The sequence below is a fragment of the Heteronotia binoei genome, chromosome 20 (assembly GCF_032191835.1).
Source record: "Heteronotia binoei isolate CCM8104 ecotype False Entrance Well chromosome 20, APGP_CSIRO_Hbin_v1, whole genome shotgun sequence".
Taxonomy (NCBI): Eukaryota; Metazoa; Chordata; class Lepidosauria; order Squamata; family Gekkonidae; genus Heteronotia; species Heteronotia binoei.
The window spans coordinates 3,287,104-3,304,666 of NC_083242.1; the positions used below are offsets into that span (position 1 = coordinate 3,287,104).

A 17,563-nucleotide genomic window follows, 5' to 3' on the forward strand; every position below is an offset into this window, starting at 1 on the left:
CATGCCAGCAGGTGCAAGTGGAGGAGTGGGGAATCAAACCCGGTTCTCCCAGATAAGAGTCCGCACACTTCACCACTACACCAAACTGGCTCTCCAGAGGAGGGCCTTTTTGAAGAAGACGATCGTAGATTTATACCCCGCCCTTTTCTCTGTATCAGAGTCTCAGAGCGGTTTACAATCTCCTTTAACTTCTTCCCCCACAACAGCCCCCAAATTATGGAGCAACCGCTCCATGGAGGTATTTCTGGTCCCCTTGCTTTTCATCTGTAGGAGGCAGGAGGCGAGTTTTATTTAGGACTGCGTTTGATTAAAGTAGTCCTAAATTGTGATTTTGAATTGTTGGTTTTATGTGTTCCCGTGTCCTCTCCTGTGTAAATGGGTTTCCCCTTTGAGTAGCCTTTGTGTCTGTGATGCTTCATCTCTGTGTGTGGCATAAGGTTTTCCCCTTGCCTCTGAGATGCCTTGCTATCAAGAGCTCGGCCCCTGCGGGTGCCGCTTCTGGGATTCTAAAGCGAGACACACACATACCTCAGAAGAAGTGTTTCACTTGCGGGAAGCCCCCCCGCCCCGGCACACACACTGTAATCGCCTGACTGTGTGTGTTTTATTTCCTAGATTAAATCGGTCAGAAATCTCCTACCCCATTTGTCCACAATGCGACACTCCCCCTCTTCTGCACGTCCCGCCCACCCCACCCCTCTTTCATAAGCGACGGGAAGCAGCGGCTTTTGTTTATCAAGCTAGCGCGCTTCTTGCTTTTTCCTCTGTAATGCTGCGTCAGTGCTTTTTTTAAAAAAAAAACACACACACTAAAACACGCATTTCAGTTTTGCAGCCTTATAAGCAAACACATCTGGAGTAAATGAAAATTGAGGGGTGAGGTGGAAGAGAATAAGATAGCTCATCATGTTTCCTTGGCAGGGGAGAGAGAATTTCTTCGGGAAGGTAAAAATGGGAGGTGGTGGGAACTTCTTGCTGTGCTTCTCCGATCATCACTGACCCTGCTAGAAGACAGCCAGCTGCAGGAAGCATCTGAATTTTTTGCTTGTTGCCATTGCTGCCATTACCTGTTCATTTTACGTTTAATGCTTTTATGGTTGTCCACCTATATACCATTACCCACACTGAGCTTACTCATGGGATAGGGTGGGTCTGAGTAGACAAGTCTGAGTAGACAAGACTGACTTTGATGGATGGGATAGGGCGGGTTATAAATCAAATAAATAATAGTAGTAGTAATAATACTATTGTAGTAATAGTAATAAGATGTGGGAGGGACGGTGGCTCAGTGGCAGAGCATCTGCTTGGTAAGCAGAAGGTCCCAGGTTCAATCCCCAGCATCTCCAACTCAAAAGGGTCCAGACAAGCAGGCGTGAAAAACCTCAGCTTGAGACCCTGGAGAGCTGCTGCCAATCTGAGTAGACTAGACTGACTTTGATGGACCAGAGAGGGTCTGATTCAGTTTAAGGCAGCTTCATATGTTCAATAAGTGAATAGCTTCATAACTTTCTGAAGCGGCAGCCAGCTGTGTCCCCAAGACAGTTGCTTATATGGAGGTGTGTGTGGGAGGGGACAACCGAGCGGGGGGGCCAAAAATAGGGTTGGGGGAGGGGGTGGGATAGAAATCCAAATAAATAAGATTTTTCTGTTCTTGGATGATGCATCAAAATTATTCTTTCCTGGGGGTGTCAGTGGCTCTCTCTCTCTCTTTTTTCATTTAAAATTTTTTAAAAATTAAAGTTCTCAAAAAAGTGTTACAGAGATCATATGGAGGTAAACATATAGTAATGGACAAAAGGGGAAAGAAACTTGTAAAACATTATAAAGTTGAGTTAGCTACTTAACATAGATGAGAGAAAGGGAAAGGGGGCCGTGCATCTCTGTTTCTTCTGGAGTGCTGTCAACAGGCGCCCTTGGAAGCTGGCTGTCCCCTGCCCCGTTGTACTGGACCGGGAGCATCCTCATCTCACTCCTAACGTTGTCCCGTCTCCTTTCCTTGCAGAAAGTGTGGATGCCCATCAGCGGAGCTTTGATGTCGGAATCCACATTGGCTACCAGCGGCGCAATAAGGACGTGTTGGCTTGGGTTAAAAAGCGCAGAAGAACGATTCGCCGAGAAGACTTAATCAGCTTCCTGTGCGGGAAAGCTCCCCCGCCCCGAAACTCTAGAGCTCCCCCAAGACTGACTGTAGTATCCCCTAACCGAGCGACTTCGGCAGAGACGAGCTCTTCCGTCGAGGCGGATTTGCAGCCCTTCCGGGAAGCCATTGCTCTCCATGGTAACGCTCCCGCGTGGCTGGGGAGGGGGTGGGGTTGGCACGTGCCTCTGGGCGGCCTCTCTTGCCCCTCGATCCGCTCTGAAGTGTCCTTGCTGCTAACTTTTGGAGCAGTGCCCCAGACGCTCGCATCCCTCACTTGCTGGGTGTTCAGTGGTGTATTCCTTCCTTGCGTGTGTTTCTGTGCTTCAAGAATGAAGTACACTGTTTTTTGTAGGGACTGGTACTTCATCTGTCTCTGAACCCCAGAGCCAGGAAGCAGCATCTGGGGAAGGCCTCACTCTGTGTCATGTTGTTGGACCTCCAGAGGAACTGGTTGGCCCCTGTGTGAGACAGGAGGCTGGACTCAATGGACCCTCCCTGGTCTGATCCAGCAGGGCTCTTCTGATGTTCTTCCCAAGGGAAGACATCAGACTCTCTTCCCTGTTGTTGGCACTCCAGAGGAACTGGTTGGCCCCTGTGTGACGCAGGAGGCTGGACTAGAGGGACCCTCACTGGTCTGATCCAGCAGGGCTCTTCTGATGTTCTTCTCAAGGGAAGGCCTCGGCCTCTCTGCCCTGTTGTTGGCCCTCCAGAGGAACTGGTTGGCCCTTGTGAGAGACTGGAGGCTGGACTAGATGGACCCTCCCTGGTCTGATCCAGCAGGGCTCTTCTGATGTTCTTCTCCGGGGAAGGCCTCGGCCTCTCTGCCCTGTTGTTGGCCCTCCAGAGGAACTGGTTGGCCCTTGTGAGAGACTGGAGGCTGGACTAGATGGACCCTCCCTGGTCTGATCCAGCAGGGCTCTTCTGATGTTCTTCTCCGGGGAAGGCCTCGGCCTCTCTGCCCTGTTGTTGGCCCTCCAGAGGAACTGGTTGGCCACTGTATGAGACTGGAGGCTGGACTAGATGGACCCTCCCTGGTCTGATCCAGCAGGGCTCTTCTGATGTTCTTCTCCGGGGAAGGCCTCGGCCTCTCTGCCCTGTTGTTGGCCCTCCAGAGGAACTGGGTGGCCACTGTGTGAGACTGGAGGCTGGACTAGATGGACCCTCCCTGGTCTGACCCAGCTGGGCTTCAATTATGATTGTATTCAGCACTGGCGATTGAGGTGGGGGTGTTCTTATGGGTCAGACACTCCACTGCAACTTAAAAAGCATACTTAGGAAAATGCCTGCTTGTTATGAATGTGGCTTGAGGGGAAAGGACAGACGTTTGCCCTGAGAATTCCCCCTCCTTGCGGTAAAAGGGGAACTCTTCCAGCACGGAGAGTTCCGGCTGTTAGAGGGACGGCTTTGCTCAGAGCGAGGAGGCGTTTCGGCCCTCTGCCACCCTCGTCACGAGGAGAATGTGGTTTCAGGGACGTAAGGAGAAGAGCGTCGACTTCCTGGAACCGCTTGTTGGCTCGCAGCAGCTGGCGTCTTGCTCTGAAGCGTGGGGTGAGGCTCTTATGCATGCTCTATTTGTCAGTGCGATGCCCAATTCTTCTCCGCTAAGGTTGCGTTAATTTGGAATCTGCAGCTGGCTGGCGGTCAAAAGAATCTAGGCTTGGGCCTCAAAGAAGGTGAGAATTGAAGCCTCGAGCCAACTTCCTTCCAGCGTCTGAAGTTTCACTCTTGAAACAAAACAAAGCTTATCCCCCGCCCCCTCCGAAATCGCTGCATTCTGTAACGCTCTCCAGAACGCTGTTTGCAATGACGCACCCAAGCAAGAGAAAATGCTTTATTAATTTTATTTATCGAAGAGACGGGCACTGCTTCTCTGGAACTGTTCAGGGTGGCTCACAGCTAAAAACAGTAAAGCAAAAACCAAGTGAGCAGCAGTAATGAACAATCCGTACTGATTAGAGCACAAATGAAACAATCCAAGTTTAAAGATTCCGAGGGAAGTGGGCATGGCCAGATTGAGCTAAGTAAGGAGGCGTCTTGCAGGACCGTCTGCGGAAAAGGTTTGCAGAATTCCTGCAATGCCTTTCTGTAAATCAGCTGTTGCGATATATAATGTTGGTTTCCAGTGCCATCTTTTAGGGTATTTGGAGCAAGTTGTGTCTGGCCTTTCTTTTTTAAAAAAAGCTCAGAATGACTTAAGTGAGGGGCCGTGTCCCGGCTCCGATCAGATCCAGCCTTTATTTGCACCGCTGCTGTTGGATTAATGGCCGGGTCACTCGCTGAGCCAAGGAGCAAACGGCTCTGCTTTAGCTGTCCAAGCTTCGACGGTTTCTGATTCACCACGCTGAAAGATCACGAGCGTTGTCCTTTCTCATGTAGTGCCATTCTGAAAGATTTCTGGGCTCAGGCAAAATGGAGGGGGGGGGGCACACACAGGAGACAGGTTTATCCAGGTTTTTGGTATAATCCAGGAGTGGCCAAACTCGCTTAATGTAAGAGCCACATAGAATAAACATCAGATGTTTGAGAGCCACAAGAAGCTGAGGGAGGAAAATAGATGGGGGAGGGAGAGGAGGAAAGAAAGCAACTTTAAATGCATTCTCCGAGCCACTGCCTGGATTGGCTTGGAGAAGTAATTGAAAGAGAGAGATGCCTTCTGGCCAGAAGAGTGATGGGGGCTTTGAGAGCCCCACAATATGTGTGAAAGAGCCACAATTTGGCTACCCTGGTATAATCCTTAAGTGAATAGCTCAAGATGGGTAGCTGTATTAGTTCGTCTGTAGCTGCAGAGAAGAGCCAAAAGTCCAGGAGTACCTACAAGACTAACAAAATTTGTGGCCTCAGGGGAGGAGCTTTTGTGGGTCCCTGCTCACTTAATTCTTACCCTGGTACAAATTTTGTTAGTCTTTCAGGAGCTACTGGAATCCCATTCTTTTCCTTGCTTTAAGTGAATGTGTGCAACCTCTTCTTATCTGGACCGAGTGGTACAGCTTTATGTAATGTCCTTTTCAAGAAGAAGAAGAAATAGAAGAAGACTGCAGATTTAAACCCTGCCCTTCTCTCTGAATCAGAGATTCACAATCTCCTATATCTCCTTCCCCCACAACAGTCACCTTGTGAGGTGGGCGAGGCAGAGAGGGCTCTCCCAGCAGCTGCCCTTTCAAGGACAACTCCTGCAAGAGCTATGGCTGACCCAAGGCCATTCCAGCAGCTGCAAGTGGAGGAGTGGGGAATCAAACCCGGTTCTCCCAGATAAGAGAGCTCTGGCTGACCCAAGGCTATTCCAGCAGCTGCAAGTGGAGGAATGGGGAATCAAACCCAATTCTCCCAGATAGGAGTCTGCACACTTAACCACTACATTAATTTGGCTCTCAATCTCAGCCTCCTTTGGTTTTACGTGGTGGTGGTGGGGGGAACTTGTGTCCTCTGACAACTCCCCAACCTTCTGCTGCTGTCCCCAAAGCAGAGCTGGCTCAGCAGGTGTGCCGCTGCAGTGGTGGCACTCCTCTCCATTGGCCACTTTCCCCCCGTCAATGGCAGTGGTCGATTTTGAGCCGGAGATAAAGAGCAAAGTGAGTTTTGTGGCACTGACTCAGGAGTTGGGGTTGTGACAGCGTCTGTCTTGCAAAAGCTGCTTGCCGTCAGTTTCCTCTGCTGTAATGAGAGCAAGAAATGCTTCGACTGATGCCGTCTGTCCTTCTTGCCCACTCCCCGGCCAGAACACTGTTACCGGAGACATCTGTCAGTGCATTACGAGGGCCTGGGCCTCCGCTAAGCAGTCCCACTCCTTGCAGCTTTTGCTTTGTAAACTCGTGAGACTTCGAGTCGCCTCTGGCTCTCCCTCAGGCAAAGGCCCCCATTCCCTGCAAGCTTCACTGATTGCTCTTGTGGGTGGGGGGCAGCATCCTCACAGCCGACTTAGGGCAAACCCTGTACGGCAGGGGTGTCGAACTCCTTAGTTACGAGGGCTGGATCTGACATAAACGAGACTTGTTGGGACGAGCTGGGCCAGGTGTGTACCTATTTAAGATTAGGCAGCAGAGATATAAACTTTTTAAAGGACACACACAAACACAACTAAAGATTTAAAAAACAAAACTTAAAACATTAGCACTTGTTGGTCTGAAAGGTGCGTTCTTTGTATTTCTCCCAGGGGATCCAGGGGACTGGACTTTCCTTCCGTCGCCACCGGGGGAGGGAGGAGCCAATGGTGAAAATAGAGATTTTGCTCTATAGCTCCTGTGCGATTGAGCAAGCCTTGCAAAGCAGGCTGAGATGCAGAAGGAAGCAAGAGAGAGAGAAGGAAGCAAATGATAGCCAGTTGCTTGGGGGCCTGATAGGAGGGTTTCCAGGGCAGGGCGCTGTGTATTAGAGCACACAGTTGTCAAGGGCTGAGTCTTCTGCTTACACCTTCAGCTGAAGCCAGGGGCCCTAAACCTTACTGACTTTTTAAGTTCCCCTGTAATTTTCTTGCTTTATTTTTTGTTTCCCAGTTTTTATACTGCTTCTCTTTGGCTCAAAATGGTGTGCAGCAACTATGATTGCATCAGTTAAGTAGGTACAAAAATAGCATGAGGAAGTGTCCAGCAAAATCCTGTCTAGTCACGTAAACAATGCAAAAGACACGAAACCAGTGGAATCCCAATCCTAAAACCAGGAGTGGAATTCTATTAGGAGCTTCTTTGCATATTAGGTCACACCCCCCGATGTAGCCAATCCTCGAAGAGCCTTACAGGGCTCTTTGTACAAGGCTTACTGTAAGCTCTTGGAGGATTGGCTACATCAGGGGTGCGTGGCCCGATGCAAAGGAGCTCTTGCTAGAATTCCACCCCTGTCTAGAACCAAAGGGACCTTGCAGATGCTGTCAGATATTACAATTCCCTCAAGCCTGCTGGGCCTCACAGTGGAGGTGTTAGGAGCCCAAAGCGTGCTGGAATAATTCTGCCTTCCGAGAGACTCCGAAACGAGTTTGGTGTGCGTTGCGGTTCCCCGGTCCTTGGGGATGCCAATGGATTTTTTGTAGGCTGGTGGAATCTGGCCCTGTGTGGCAGCTTGCAGTTGTGGGGGTGGACTTCTTTAGTATCTTTACTGTCAGCTGCATAATGTCATTGCTGCTGGCTTCTGTGACCAAGTCTGTGCCAGTGAACCCGGCTCTCCAGGAACGGCCTTCAGTATAAGATGTGCAGGAATGCCCAAAGAGAGAGAGTTTCCTGTATCTGATCATGAAACTGAAGCAACATCTCCAGCCCCGATCAGGTTTTACGACTACTTTCTTCTTGTAAATGGCACCCCGTGTGTGTGTGTGTGTGAGCCCCTGCCCCACTCCATCTTGTGTGTGTAGAGAGCTGGTGCTTGGGGGGCAAGAGTGGGGGAGGGCTTCTGGACTTCAGCCCCCTGAGTTTTGGCCACTGTGTGACACAGAATGTTGGACTGGATGGGCCATTGGTCTGATCCAACATGGCTTCTCTTATGTTCTTATGTGACACAGAGTGTTGGATTGGATGGGCCATTGGCCTGATCCAACATGGCTCCTGTTATGTTCTTATGTGACACAGAGTGTTGGACTGGAGGGGCCACTGGCCTGATCCAACCTGGCTCCTCTTATGTTCTTCTGTCTGGGGCAGTCATGCTCTGTCTTCTTGGCACTTGGGGGGGCCACAGTGGAAGGGGTCCTGGAGTTCTGGCCCCGCTGGTGGACCTCCTGATGGTCCCTGGGTCTTGGCCTCTCTGTGACACAGAGTTAGACTCGATGGGCCATTGGCCTTGATCCAACACGGCTTCTTTTACGTTCTTACGTCCTCCTCTGTGCCCACAGTCATTTGATGCTTGACTGGTGCGTTGCACCCACAGCGTGCCCTCCGTTCAGCGCCCTCCTCCCGTGGGAATCCGGTTGAATCGCTTCATCCTTGCGTGGCATTGAACCACACTGTGCCAGCAGGTTAGAGAGCCAAGAGCCAGAGGAAACGCCGTGGAAAGGGCTAGGCAGGGCTTCCCTTCTCTGTTGTCCCTGCCCAGCTCTGTCCTGCAATGAGACCAAACGAGCCGACTTGAGCAGTTTGGAGAGGGATCCTTTTTGGAGCAGTTTAGTCGCTGTTCTCTGGAAGCGCCTTCCCGCTCTGCTGGGATCAGCTGAAGTCCAGCGCAGATCGCTCCTGGCGGTGGGATTGTGGCAAGCCGTTTTATCCACAGCGGAAGTGTGCCGGCACCTTTCCCTTACTGTTAAGAACATAAGAACATAAGAGAAGCCATGTTGGATCAGGCCAATGGCCCATCCAGTCCAACACTCCGTGTCACACAGTGGCAAAAATTTTTTATACATACACACACACTGTGGCTAATAGCCACTGATGGACCTCTGCTCCATATTTTTATCTAAGCCCCTCTTGAAGGTGGCTATGCTTGTGGCTGCCACCACCTCCTGTGGCAGTGAATTCCACATGTTAATCACCCTTTGGGTGTAGAAGTACTTCCTTTTACATGTTTTAACCTGGCTGCTCAGCAATTTCATCGAATGCCCATGAGTTCTTGTATTGTGAGAAAGGGAGAAAAGTACTTCTTTCTCTACTTTCTCCATCCCATGCATTATCTTGTAAACCTCTATCATGTCACCCCGCAGTCGACATGCGCAGTCGACATGTGGGTTGATCCGGGTTCTCTTGCCATCTCATAAAGACGGAAGGGATTTCTAAGGCAAAGGCTGTAGGACTAGAAATGGGAAACGAGGCATTTCCCAAGTTTTTTAAAGAAAGACATTTGGCCGGGGGGTGGGTGGGTGGGAGCTGTAACACGAATACTTTATCAAATGTGAAATTATTCTTGAAGAGCATAATTGATAACTTTGCCTGCAAAAACTTGAGCGCCATAGCATTGATGGAGTTTAAAAGTCCAAGCTCAGTGGCCTGCAGAACTCAGTGGGGAGGGGAATGCCTCATTCTGCCCTCCAATACCCCCCACCCCAAGCTGGGAGGAGTGGCTGGACCTCATGCCCATTGTGCTTTCTACATACTTTTGTCTGGTGACTTGGGGGAAGTCCTGGCTCTCAAAGCATGTGCTTACACAGATAGTTCTTTCTCTGGTTTATGCTATTTTAAAACCTAATATATATTTTTTTAGTACAGGGATTTCCCTCGTTCTGTAGAAGGATATCTGATGAACACCTTAGTTCTGTTCTATTAAGATGGCAAACGAGGCCCAGTATGAGAGACAGAGAGCTGCCAGCTATCTCACCATATGTCACCCAAGCTCCCAGACCTCATTGTCCTCTGGGAAGCAAGGGGGGGGGGGGAGAATTAAGTTGGAAATGGAAACAATATTTTTTATAGCAAATAAAAGGTTTACAGTGTGGGCTTTGGAACTTTTCCCCTGTGGTCTGAATATTCAGGGCGGTTCCCACACATGGCGATTGAGCTGAAGATACGTAAATGTAACTGCAGCAGTCTCTTTTGGTGTGTTGCGTTATACATGGTGTCCTATTAGTCAGGGGCCTGTTAGTCGCTACTGAACATGCAGGATATTTTGAAGGACGGCTCTACAAAATGCCCAGGAATGGTCGTTATTCAGTGCTGTAGAATCTTCCTCAGGCTTCACACTGCTCAGTTGTTAACACGTTGCACAAATAAGCCATCTTTATGAAAAGCATTTTGCTCTTTTCAGAAGACTTTCACAAGAGGCTTTAGTGTTCCCAGAATTCCTGCTTTTTCCTACGCCCTGAGACTTTTTAGGTGTGTCTCCTCTTTGACCACAGCCCTTCCCCTCTTCTTTAGGGTTTTCATAGAATCATAAGAGTTGGAAGGGACCCCCCGGGGTCATCTAGTCCACCCCCCTGAACAATGTAGGAAATTCACAAATGAAAAGGTAGCTCCCTGTGCAAGCACCAGTCGTTTCCAACTCTGGGGTGACGTCGCATCACGACGTTTTCGCAGCAGACTTTTTACGGGGTGGCTTGCCATTGCCTTCCCCAGTCATCTACACTTTCCCCCCAGCAAGCTGGGGACTCCTTTTACCGACCTCGGAAGGCTGAGTCAGCCTCCAGCCGGCTACCTGAAAACCCAGCTTCCGCCGGGGATCGAACTCAGGTCATGAGCAGAGAGTTTGAATGCAGTACTGCAGCCTTACCACTCTGCCCCACGGGGCTCTCCAGGGTCATCTAGTCCAATGCCCTGCACAATATAAGGATATACAGATACCTCCCCCTGAATTCACAGGATCAAGCACTGCTGTCAGAGGGCCATCTAGCCTCTGTTTGAAAACCTCCAAGGAAGGGTGCACGCACGCACGCACACACACACACCCCAGCCTGTCAGGCTATGAAACGCAGAGCCCTGCCCCCTTTTCTCTCCCCCCCCCCAAGTATCTGGCAACCCCCCTTCCCCCCAGAGATGAGTTCCAAAGTCTGAACAACTGTAAAATTTCTGGCTTGGTTTGCACATCTCTGGCGACTGTTCTGGGTAGGGGACTGGTCGTGTCACCTCCCCCAAGAGGTGTCCTTCAACATGTTGAAAGCAGTGTTCCCTCTAAGCTGAGTCGGCGTGAGATAGCTCACAGATTTTTAGCCTCCAGCTCACGCATTTTTGTCTTAGCTCAGGAAGGATGACCCCAGAGCACAATAATTTCTGCAGCAGCTCACAGCTTTAATGTCAGTAGCTCACAAAGTAGAATTTCTGCTCACAAGACTTTGCAGCTTGGAGGGAACATTGGTTGAAAGTGTGCTTGCTGCATTCACACACCAGTGCTGTAGCTATGTTAACATTGCAGGGCTTTACCAGGAGTACTGTTTTGTTTTATTTTTGAGCAGTGACTTGAGGCCTAGTGAAGGCTTCTAGGGAGTTCTCAAGCTTTTGCGCTCTGTGATTCTGGTGGCGGGGACGGAAGTTCTAAATGAAAAGGTTCTGCTAGACTTCTGTCCGCAGGCGTTTCTGTCTCGAGATGGCTGCCTTTGCCAGCACTGAGGGTGCGTTTGCAGCAGCTGTGAGCGCTGCAACGGTTTGGTCTGTGTTCTGTGACGGCTGGCGCTTGGGGGCTCGTTCCTCCTTCCCGTGCGGGTCTCGCCTGGCTTCCCGGTGCGCTACCCCGCACTCAGATTGGCCCTCCCAATCCACAGCCGTGCAGCGTCTGGCTGTCTGCATCCAGTGCAGGGGTGACCAAACTTGCTTAACTTAAGAGCCACCTAGAAGAGATGTCTGAGGGCCACAAGACAGGAATGTCAGATGTCTGAGAGCCGCAAGAAAGGAAATCAAATAAGGCAGGAAAGCAAATAAGAGGAAGGAGGGAGGGAGAGGTGGAAAGAAAACAACTTTAAATGCATTCTGTTTGGGGTAGTGGTTAAGTGTGTGGACTCTTATCTGTGAGAACCGGGTTTGATTCCCCACTCCTCCACTTGCAGCTGCTGGGATGGCCTTAGGTTAGCCATAGCTATCGCAGGAGTTGTCCTTGAAAGAGCAGCTGCTGGGAGAGCCCTCTCGGCCCCACCCACCTCACAGGGTGTCTGTTGTGGGGGGAGAAGATAGAGGAGATTGTAAGCCGCTCTGAGTCTCTAATTCAGAGAGAAGGGCAGGGTATAAATTTGCAGTTGTCTTCTTCTCCAAGTTGCCAGCTAGCTTGGCTTGGAGAAATGATTTAAAGAGGCAAATACCTTCTCTAAGCTGGCCAATAGGGCAGTGGGAGCTTCAAGAGCCACATAACATGTGTGGAAGAACCACAGTCTGACCACCTCTGGGCCAGCGGCTTCTGCAGCCGTGGAGGTTCAAGCATCAAAGCCGGAGGTGGGGCCAGCCCAGACGCTTCGAATTCTTGGTCCCTTCCTGAACTCCTGGAATCACCACAGCAACGCGCTTGGCTTTTCTCCCAGGGGTTGCCTGAATGGTAGTCTTCGGAGGTGGGGAGTGGAAAGGGGCCGGGAAAGGAATCCTTCTGTCAGAAGCTAGTTGACCCAAAGGCGAGGCAGTGGGGGGGCTTTAGTCTGAGGAGGCTGCAGGTGAGCAGGCCCTGCCCTAGTGGAGAGAAGGAGGAGGAGATGATATTTGATTTATACCCTACCCTCCACTCTGAATCTCAAGAGTCTCAGAGCGGCTCACAATCTCCTTTAACTTCCTCCCCCCCCCCAGACACCCCGTGCGGTGGGTGGGGCTGAGAGAGCTCTCCCAGAAGCTGTCCTTTCAAGGACAGCTCTGTGAGAGCTCTGGCTAACTCAAGGCCATTCCAGCAGCGGCAAGTGGAGGAGGGAGGGAATCAAACCTGGTTCTCCCAGATAAGAGTCTGCGCACTTAACCTCTGCACCAAACCGGGGACCCTGTGTGTGCCACAGTGTGCCGGAACCCTCACAGACTTCTTTGGCTCTGCCCTGAAATCCCGGCCTGTGCTGTTTCTTCTCCGACGAGCGCACGGCAGGTTCCCCCTCCCCCAAGAGTGATGGGAAATTCTCAAGCGCCCCCAATCCTCAGCAAGAGCGGAGAACTGGTCCGTGTCCTGTGTCACGATGCTGAGGTGCCCCCTCCGCAGGGCCAAAGGTGCCTCCATCTCTTGGTGGAGGGAGGGGAGGTTTCCTCAGCGGGCACAGGCCCGATTTCTCCCTGCCCGCGCCTGGCTTGCGACAAAGGCCAGTTTTTCTGCTGACTGAATTTTTTCTCTTCCTCCCCCTAGGTCTGAGCGGGGCAATGGCCAGCATCAGCGTCCGCTCGAGCACCCCGGGCTCGCCCACCCACGTGAGCAGCGGCTCCAACGGTAGCCGGAGGAGAAACGGACTCCATGACGTTGACTTGAACACTTTCATATCCGAAGAAATGGCCCTCCACTTGGACAATGGCGGCACTAGGAAGCGTACCTCAGCCCAGTGTGCAGACGGCATTACGGACTCTCCGACTCATAAACGCAATCGTATGATCTAAACGGCAGAGCCCCCCCCTCCCCTCCCCCACCTCGGCCCCTCCTCCCTCCCCTGCCCGCCCCCGCCGTGCTGCTTGAAAGCCACTCCCCCTTGTCAGCGTTGCGCTGGGACAGAGAAATACTGGCTCCCTCTTGCGGCGCCACACAAATTTTTCAATAATTGCCATAAAAAAAAAAAAAAGGAAAGCTGGTGCACCAATCCTGGGGTTGTCTCCCCAGCTTTTCTCAAATTTAGATTCTGTAGCAGAGGACTTCCGATGTCGTGTAGTGGCTCACAAGCTCATCGCAGGCCGAACGTGCGTCCGTTCCAAGGCTAAAAGTGACCTTACTTGTACTTGCAAAGGGAAAAAAAAAGGAAATATCAGACTTTTATTTGGTTATAGAAATGCTTTTTTTTTGTCCTTTATTTCTTGCCATGTTTAAATATTTGCTTCGACAGTATTGCCATCTTGACAACAGTGTCAAAACGAGAAATAACATGACGTGGCGTTTTAAGACCTGCGGGCTTCCTTTTTTTTTATTATATATACATTTTGTTTTCCTTTTAAGGCTCTGCTGGGCACAGAAATTCTATATATTAAGTGTGCAAGTTTATGATTAGCATTGGCCTGTGCTGTTACTTTTTTTTTTTCTTCAAGTGTCCAAAGCAGTCTGGCGGCTGTGTTGTCAAGTCACAAGGCGGGGCGGGGGTTCGATCCAGGGCCCTGCCCCAAACTGAAATGGAAAGGAACTTTTGTTGGGTTTGTTTGGGCCGTGGGAGAGCCCCGATCCCTTCTTCCCCAGAGACCACCTTAAATTGGGTTTTGCCCACCAATTTGCCTGTCTACCCGGAGTGTCCTGTAGAGGACAGGTGGTCTTTTTTGGTCCTGCAGGTAATGTATATTGTTTGAAGGAGTTTCTTGTTGTACACTTCCTGTGAAGAAATGATCTGTGCGGAAAGAGTGGAGGAAAATCAGAGGGGTGGGAGGAGGTTGTTTAGTTTTTTAAAAGAAAAGGATGTTGGATGTGTTTGTCCACTATGATGGATGTGATTTTTGGGCTGCTCGAGGAAACTTTGCCTGAATCGCCGAACCCCTCCGGTGCAGACTTTCCCCACGAGGCTGAAGCTAGCTGTGGGGGAGGGGGGTCCCCAGAAGTGCCACATGAGAAATGCCCCCTGGAGAGGTCTCGTCAGGTACCGGAGAGATCAAACCGCTTTGTGGAAATCTCAGGTTCACCGTAGCCTGGAGAGGAAGCCTGAAAAGATGGCAAAGGGTGCTCCGTGCTATGAACTCAAAACCAAGATTCCTGAATGTACCAGACGCTCTTAATGTCAAAATACTTGGTGCACCTGTAGGCGAAATAAACCTTGACTCGCTATCCTCTGGTGGACGAGGTTTGTTGAGGCCAGCTCTGTGCGAGAGCTCGCGTTTCTCCGCCTGCCGCGGAAGAAGAACCCAGCTGCAGAAGAGCGGCTCGGCTGCACCCAAGACCCAGGTTCCGTTTTCCCTGCCGTTGCCGAATCTCGGCCCGCCTCCTCTCTCTAGATGCTTGAGCTGGTTTTCGGCCTCGGCTTGAACGTCAGCTGACCAGGCCGGCTAGAGCACGGCAGGTAGCGGTGGTGAAGGGCTAGCTGAAAACCCATTTTTGCCCTTTGGGGCAGGCGGGCGCAGATCTTCCTTGTCGGCAGCAGGTTTCCCTGTTCTATTTGAACTGGGTCTCTTGCGATGAAAAAGAACTCTCCGTCGGCCTCAAACCATCTGCAGAGGAAGAAGCAGGGAGTCCAAAACAGGAAGCCCTCAGGTTCCGGGCCATGTAGCCTCGGGATGCCCCAGAGCTTTGGGTTCTTTCCCCTGCCCCCCCCCCATCAGAAGCGTCTGGGTTGCAAGGCCAGCCGTTTGGCCAACTGAGAATGTGCCCTTCAAGAGGCGTCTTGCTCCCCCCCCCGCCCCGGTAGAGCTTTTGAAGCATCTGCTTAAGTAGCTTCTGGAGTCCCTGAAACACGTTTGTGGTGCTGTAGCTGCAGGTTGACAGTTCACAAAACCATGTTGGCTTCCCCCCCCCCTCCCCCAAGCCCAGTCTTGAAGAAGTCTGATCTGGCGTAGCCTCAGTCGAACGCCAAGGATTGCCAACGCGCATACAGTTTGTGGCCTCGAGGGCCACCAGGCCGACTTCTGTGGGAGATTTCGTTTCCTTTTGCGTGCCGCCTAGAACTGCTGTCCGGCCTTCTGAGATTTTTGCACTTAACGGCCGGCACGCCCGGCAGGGCCTCAAAGTCACAGCAACAAATAGACATGATCTTCTCCAGTCGAACTTCGTAGCTAGCATAGGAGGGGGCTTAAACCCAGAAACGCAAACCGTGGCCAGGCCAGACGCTGTGCCTCGGTACCAACTTGGCCCGGAATGGACAGACGGGCACGCAGTGATGACAATGTTTGCCGCTCCCGTGCCCCCTCCCCCCCCCGCCCCCCCGAATCGAATTAGTAGGAGTATGTTTGTACAGAATTAGTAGGAGTATGTTTGCTTTATGCAACTCCACTGAGCGCTGGCCAGGATCAATCCTCGGCGGGGTTGGACTCGCTGCTCCAAGGTGAACGGAACGGGCCCCGGCCTGTGATGCTGGACGGGGAGGACTTGGGGGTGTTTTTTTTGGTCCGTGGCTGAATTAAAACTCCCGAAAGAGATCACCCCAGCGCTTGACGCAGAGTTTCCCCTTCCGACGTAGGAAATACTAAAAGTTCTTCACTAATGCTTTGATGCTTTGCTTTTGGCCTAACTCCTTTGGACAAAAGTTCCTCCGGTGTTTGCTTATTTTTTTTTTATTTTTTAACCCTCCCAGGTGCCATTTTTCTTCCGGTTAAGAGAAGAGCGAGCTTTTGATACTCTAGCTGCACTAATGGGATGTGTGCGTGTGTGTGTGTGCTCGCGCGCGTCATAAGCAAAATTTCTTTCTGACAGCTTTTTTTTTTTTGTCAACTCGTGCAGCCCTCCCCCCTGACTTTGACTTTACGGGGGAGTTTCCCCCGCTCCCTTGAGTGGGCGGTGGGTGACGTCCGTGTTTTCAGGGTAGCAGATTTCCGTCGGTCACCCTCCAACTGTGACTTTGGAAAGGCTTCTGTTAAGACATGTGCGTTGAGCTTTGGGGGGTCGGGCTGGAATGGCGGGGGGGGGGGGGTTGTTTCTGTTTTCATTTTGAGTTGGGTGAATGCCTACTTTGGTGACCTTCCTCTTCTCCCCCTTTCCCCCCCCCCCCCGGTGTAAACCAAACTTAACATGAATGTGGGGAAGATATTACAGATAATATATCCTGCATTGACGCTGAGCTTGGCTTGCATATTATTAAAAATTCAATTTAAATATTAAAAAAAAAACACTTGAGCTATAGTGAAGTAATGCAAAAGCTGACTTTTCTTCCCCCCCCCCCCTCCCTTTGTCTGAAACTGAACTCCTGCAATTCCTCAAATGTGACTTACCTGCTGGAGAAATAGATACCTTTTTAAAACCCTAATAAAACACAAAATTTAAAAAAAAAATCAGCCTGGCTTGCTTGTTTCCTTCATGCTAAACGGGGCTTCCTCAGTCATCGGCGCACAGGAAAGATGTGTTGGAAAGATCCCTTTGGCATTGTGTTGGAAAGATCCCTTTGGCATTGCATTGCGTTGGATCTGGGTTGGAAAGATCCCTTTGGCATTGCATTGCGTTGGATCTGGGTTGGAAAGATCCCTTTGGCATTGCATTGCGTTGGATCTGGGTTGGAAAGATCCCTTTGGCATTGCATTCTTCTTCCTCATGGGGCTCTTCACCCTTCCGAAATCTGCTTTCTCCAGGGCGTGGGGGCTCTCCAGGGTGGTGGTGGGGCAGCTCCAAATTGACCCTTCCCATGTGGACTTTAGGAAGCCCAGTGGCGCAATGGTAAAGCTACAGTTCTGCAGTCCTAAGCTCTGCTCACGACCTGAATTTGATCCCGGCGGAAGCTGGGTTCAGGTAGCCTGCTCAAGGTCGACTCAGCCTTCCATCCTTCCGAGGTCGGTCAAATGAGTACACAGCTTGCTGGGGGGAAAGTGCAGAGGATTGGAGAAGGCAATGGCAAACCACCCTGTAAAAAAGTCTGCCGTGAAAACGTCACAGGCGCCGTCACCCCAGAGTTGGAAACGACTGCTGCTTGCACAGGGGACTTTTGCTTTTTTGACTTTATGTGGACTTCTAACAGTAGAAAAGGGCAAGAGTCCAGTAACACCTTCAGGACCAAGAAGATTTGTGGCAGGGGTTGAGCTTTCATGAGTCACTGCCCCCTTCTTCAGACGCGTGGACTTTGGTCAGGCAGATGACTGTTGGTGTTTATTGGGGCATCGCATGCCATTTCCAAAGGGCCTCCCCTCTTCGTTTGGCTTGGAGGTGGGATCCTGTTTCTAGCCTGCCCACAGGCCAGGGGGAGACCAGAGGATGAGGCCTGCTCCCCCCCCCCACGCTCCCTTACCTGGGAAATCCCAGTTGGCATGGTTGCTTTGGCTGTCGAGACCTCAGGAGTCAATGCAGTGAGGAGAGCCAGTTTGGTGTAATGGTGAA

General features: G+C 51.1%; 1 protein-coding gene across 1 annotated transcript in view; it reads left to right on the forward strand.

Moving 5' to 3' along the window:
• HAPSTR1 (HUWE1 associated protein modifying stress responses) overlaps window positions 1-16,530 on the forward strand; it is a 31,899-nt gene extending 15,369 nt beyond the window's left edge. The window contains exons 3-4 of the mRNA XM_060260812.1: window positions 2,003-2,278; window positions 12,776-16,530. Of these exons, the coding sequence (XP_060116795.1) occupies window positions 2,003-2,278; window positions 12,776-13,020 (521 nt within the window). The 3' untranslated portion in view covers window positions 13,021-16,530. The remainder of the gene's footprint in view (window positions 1-2,002; window positions 2,279-12,775) is intronic.
• The last annotated feature ends 1,033 nt before the right edge of the window (window positions 16,531-17,563 follow it).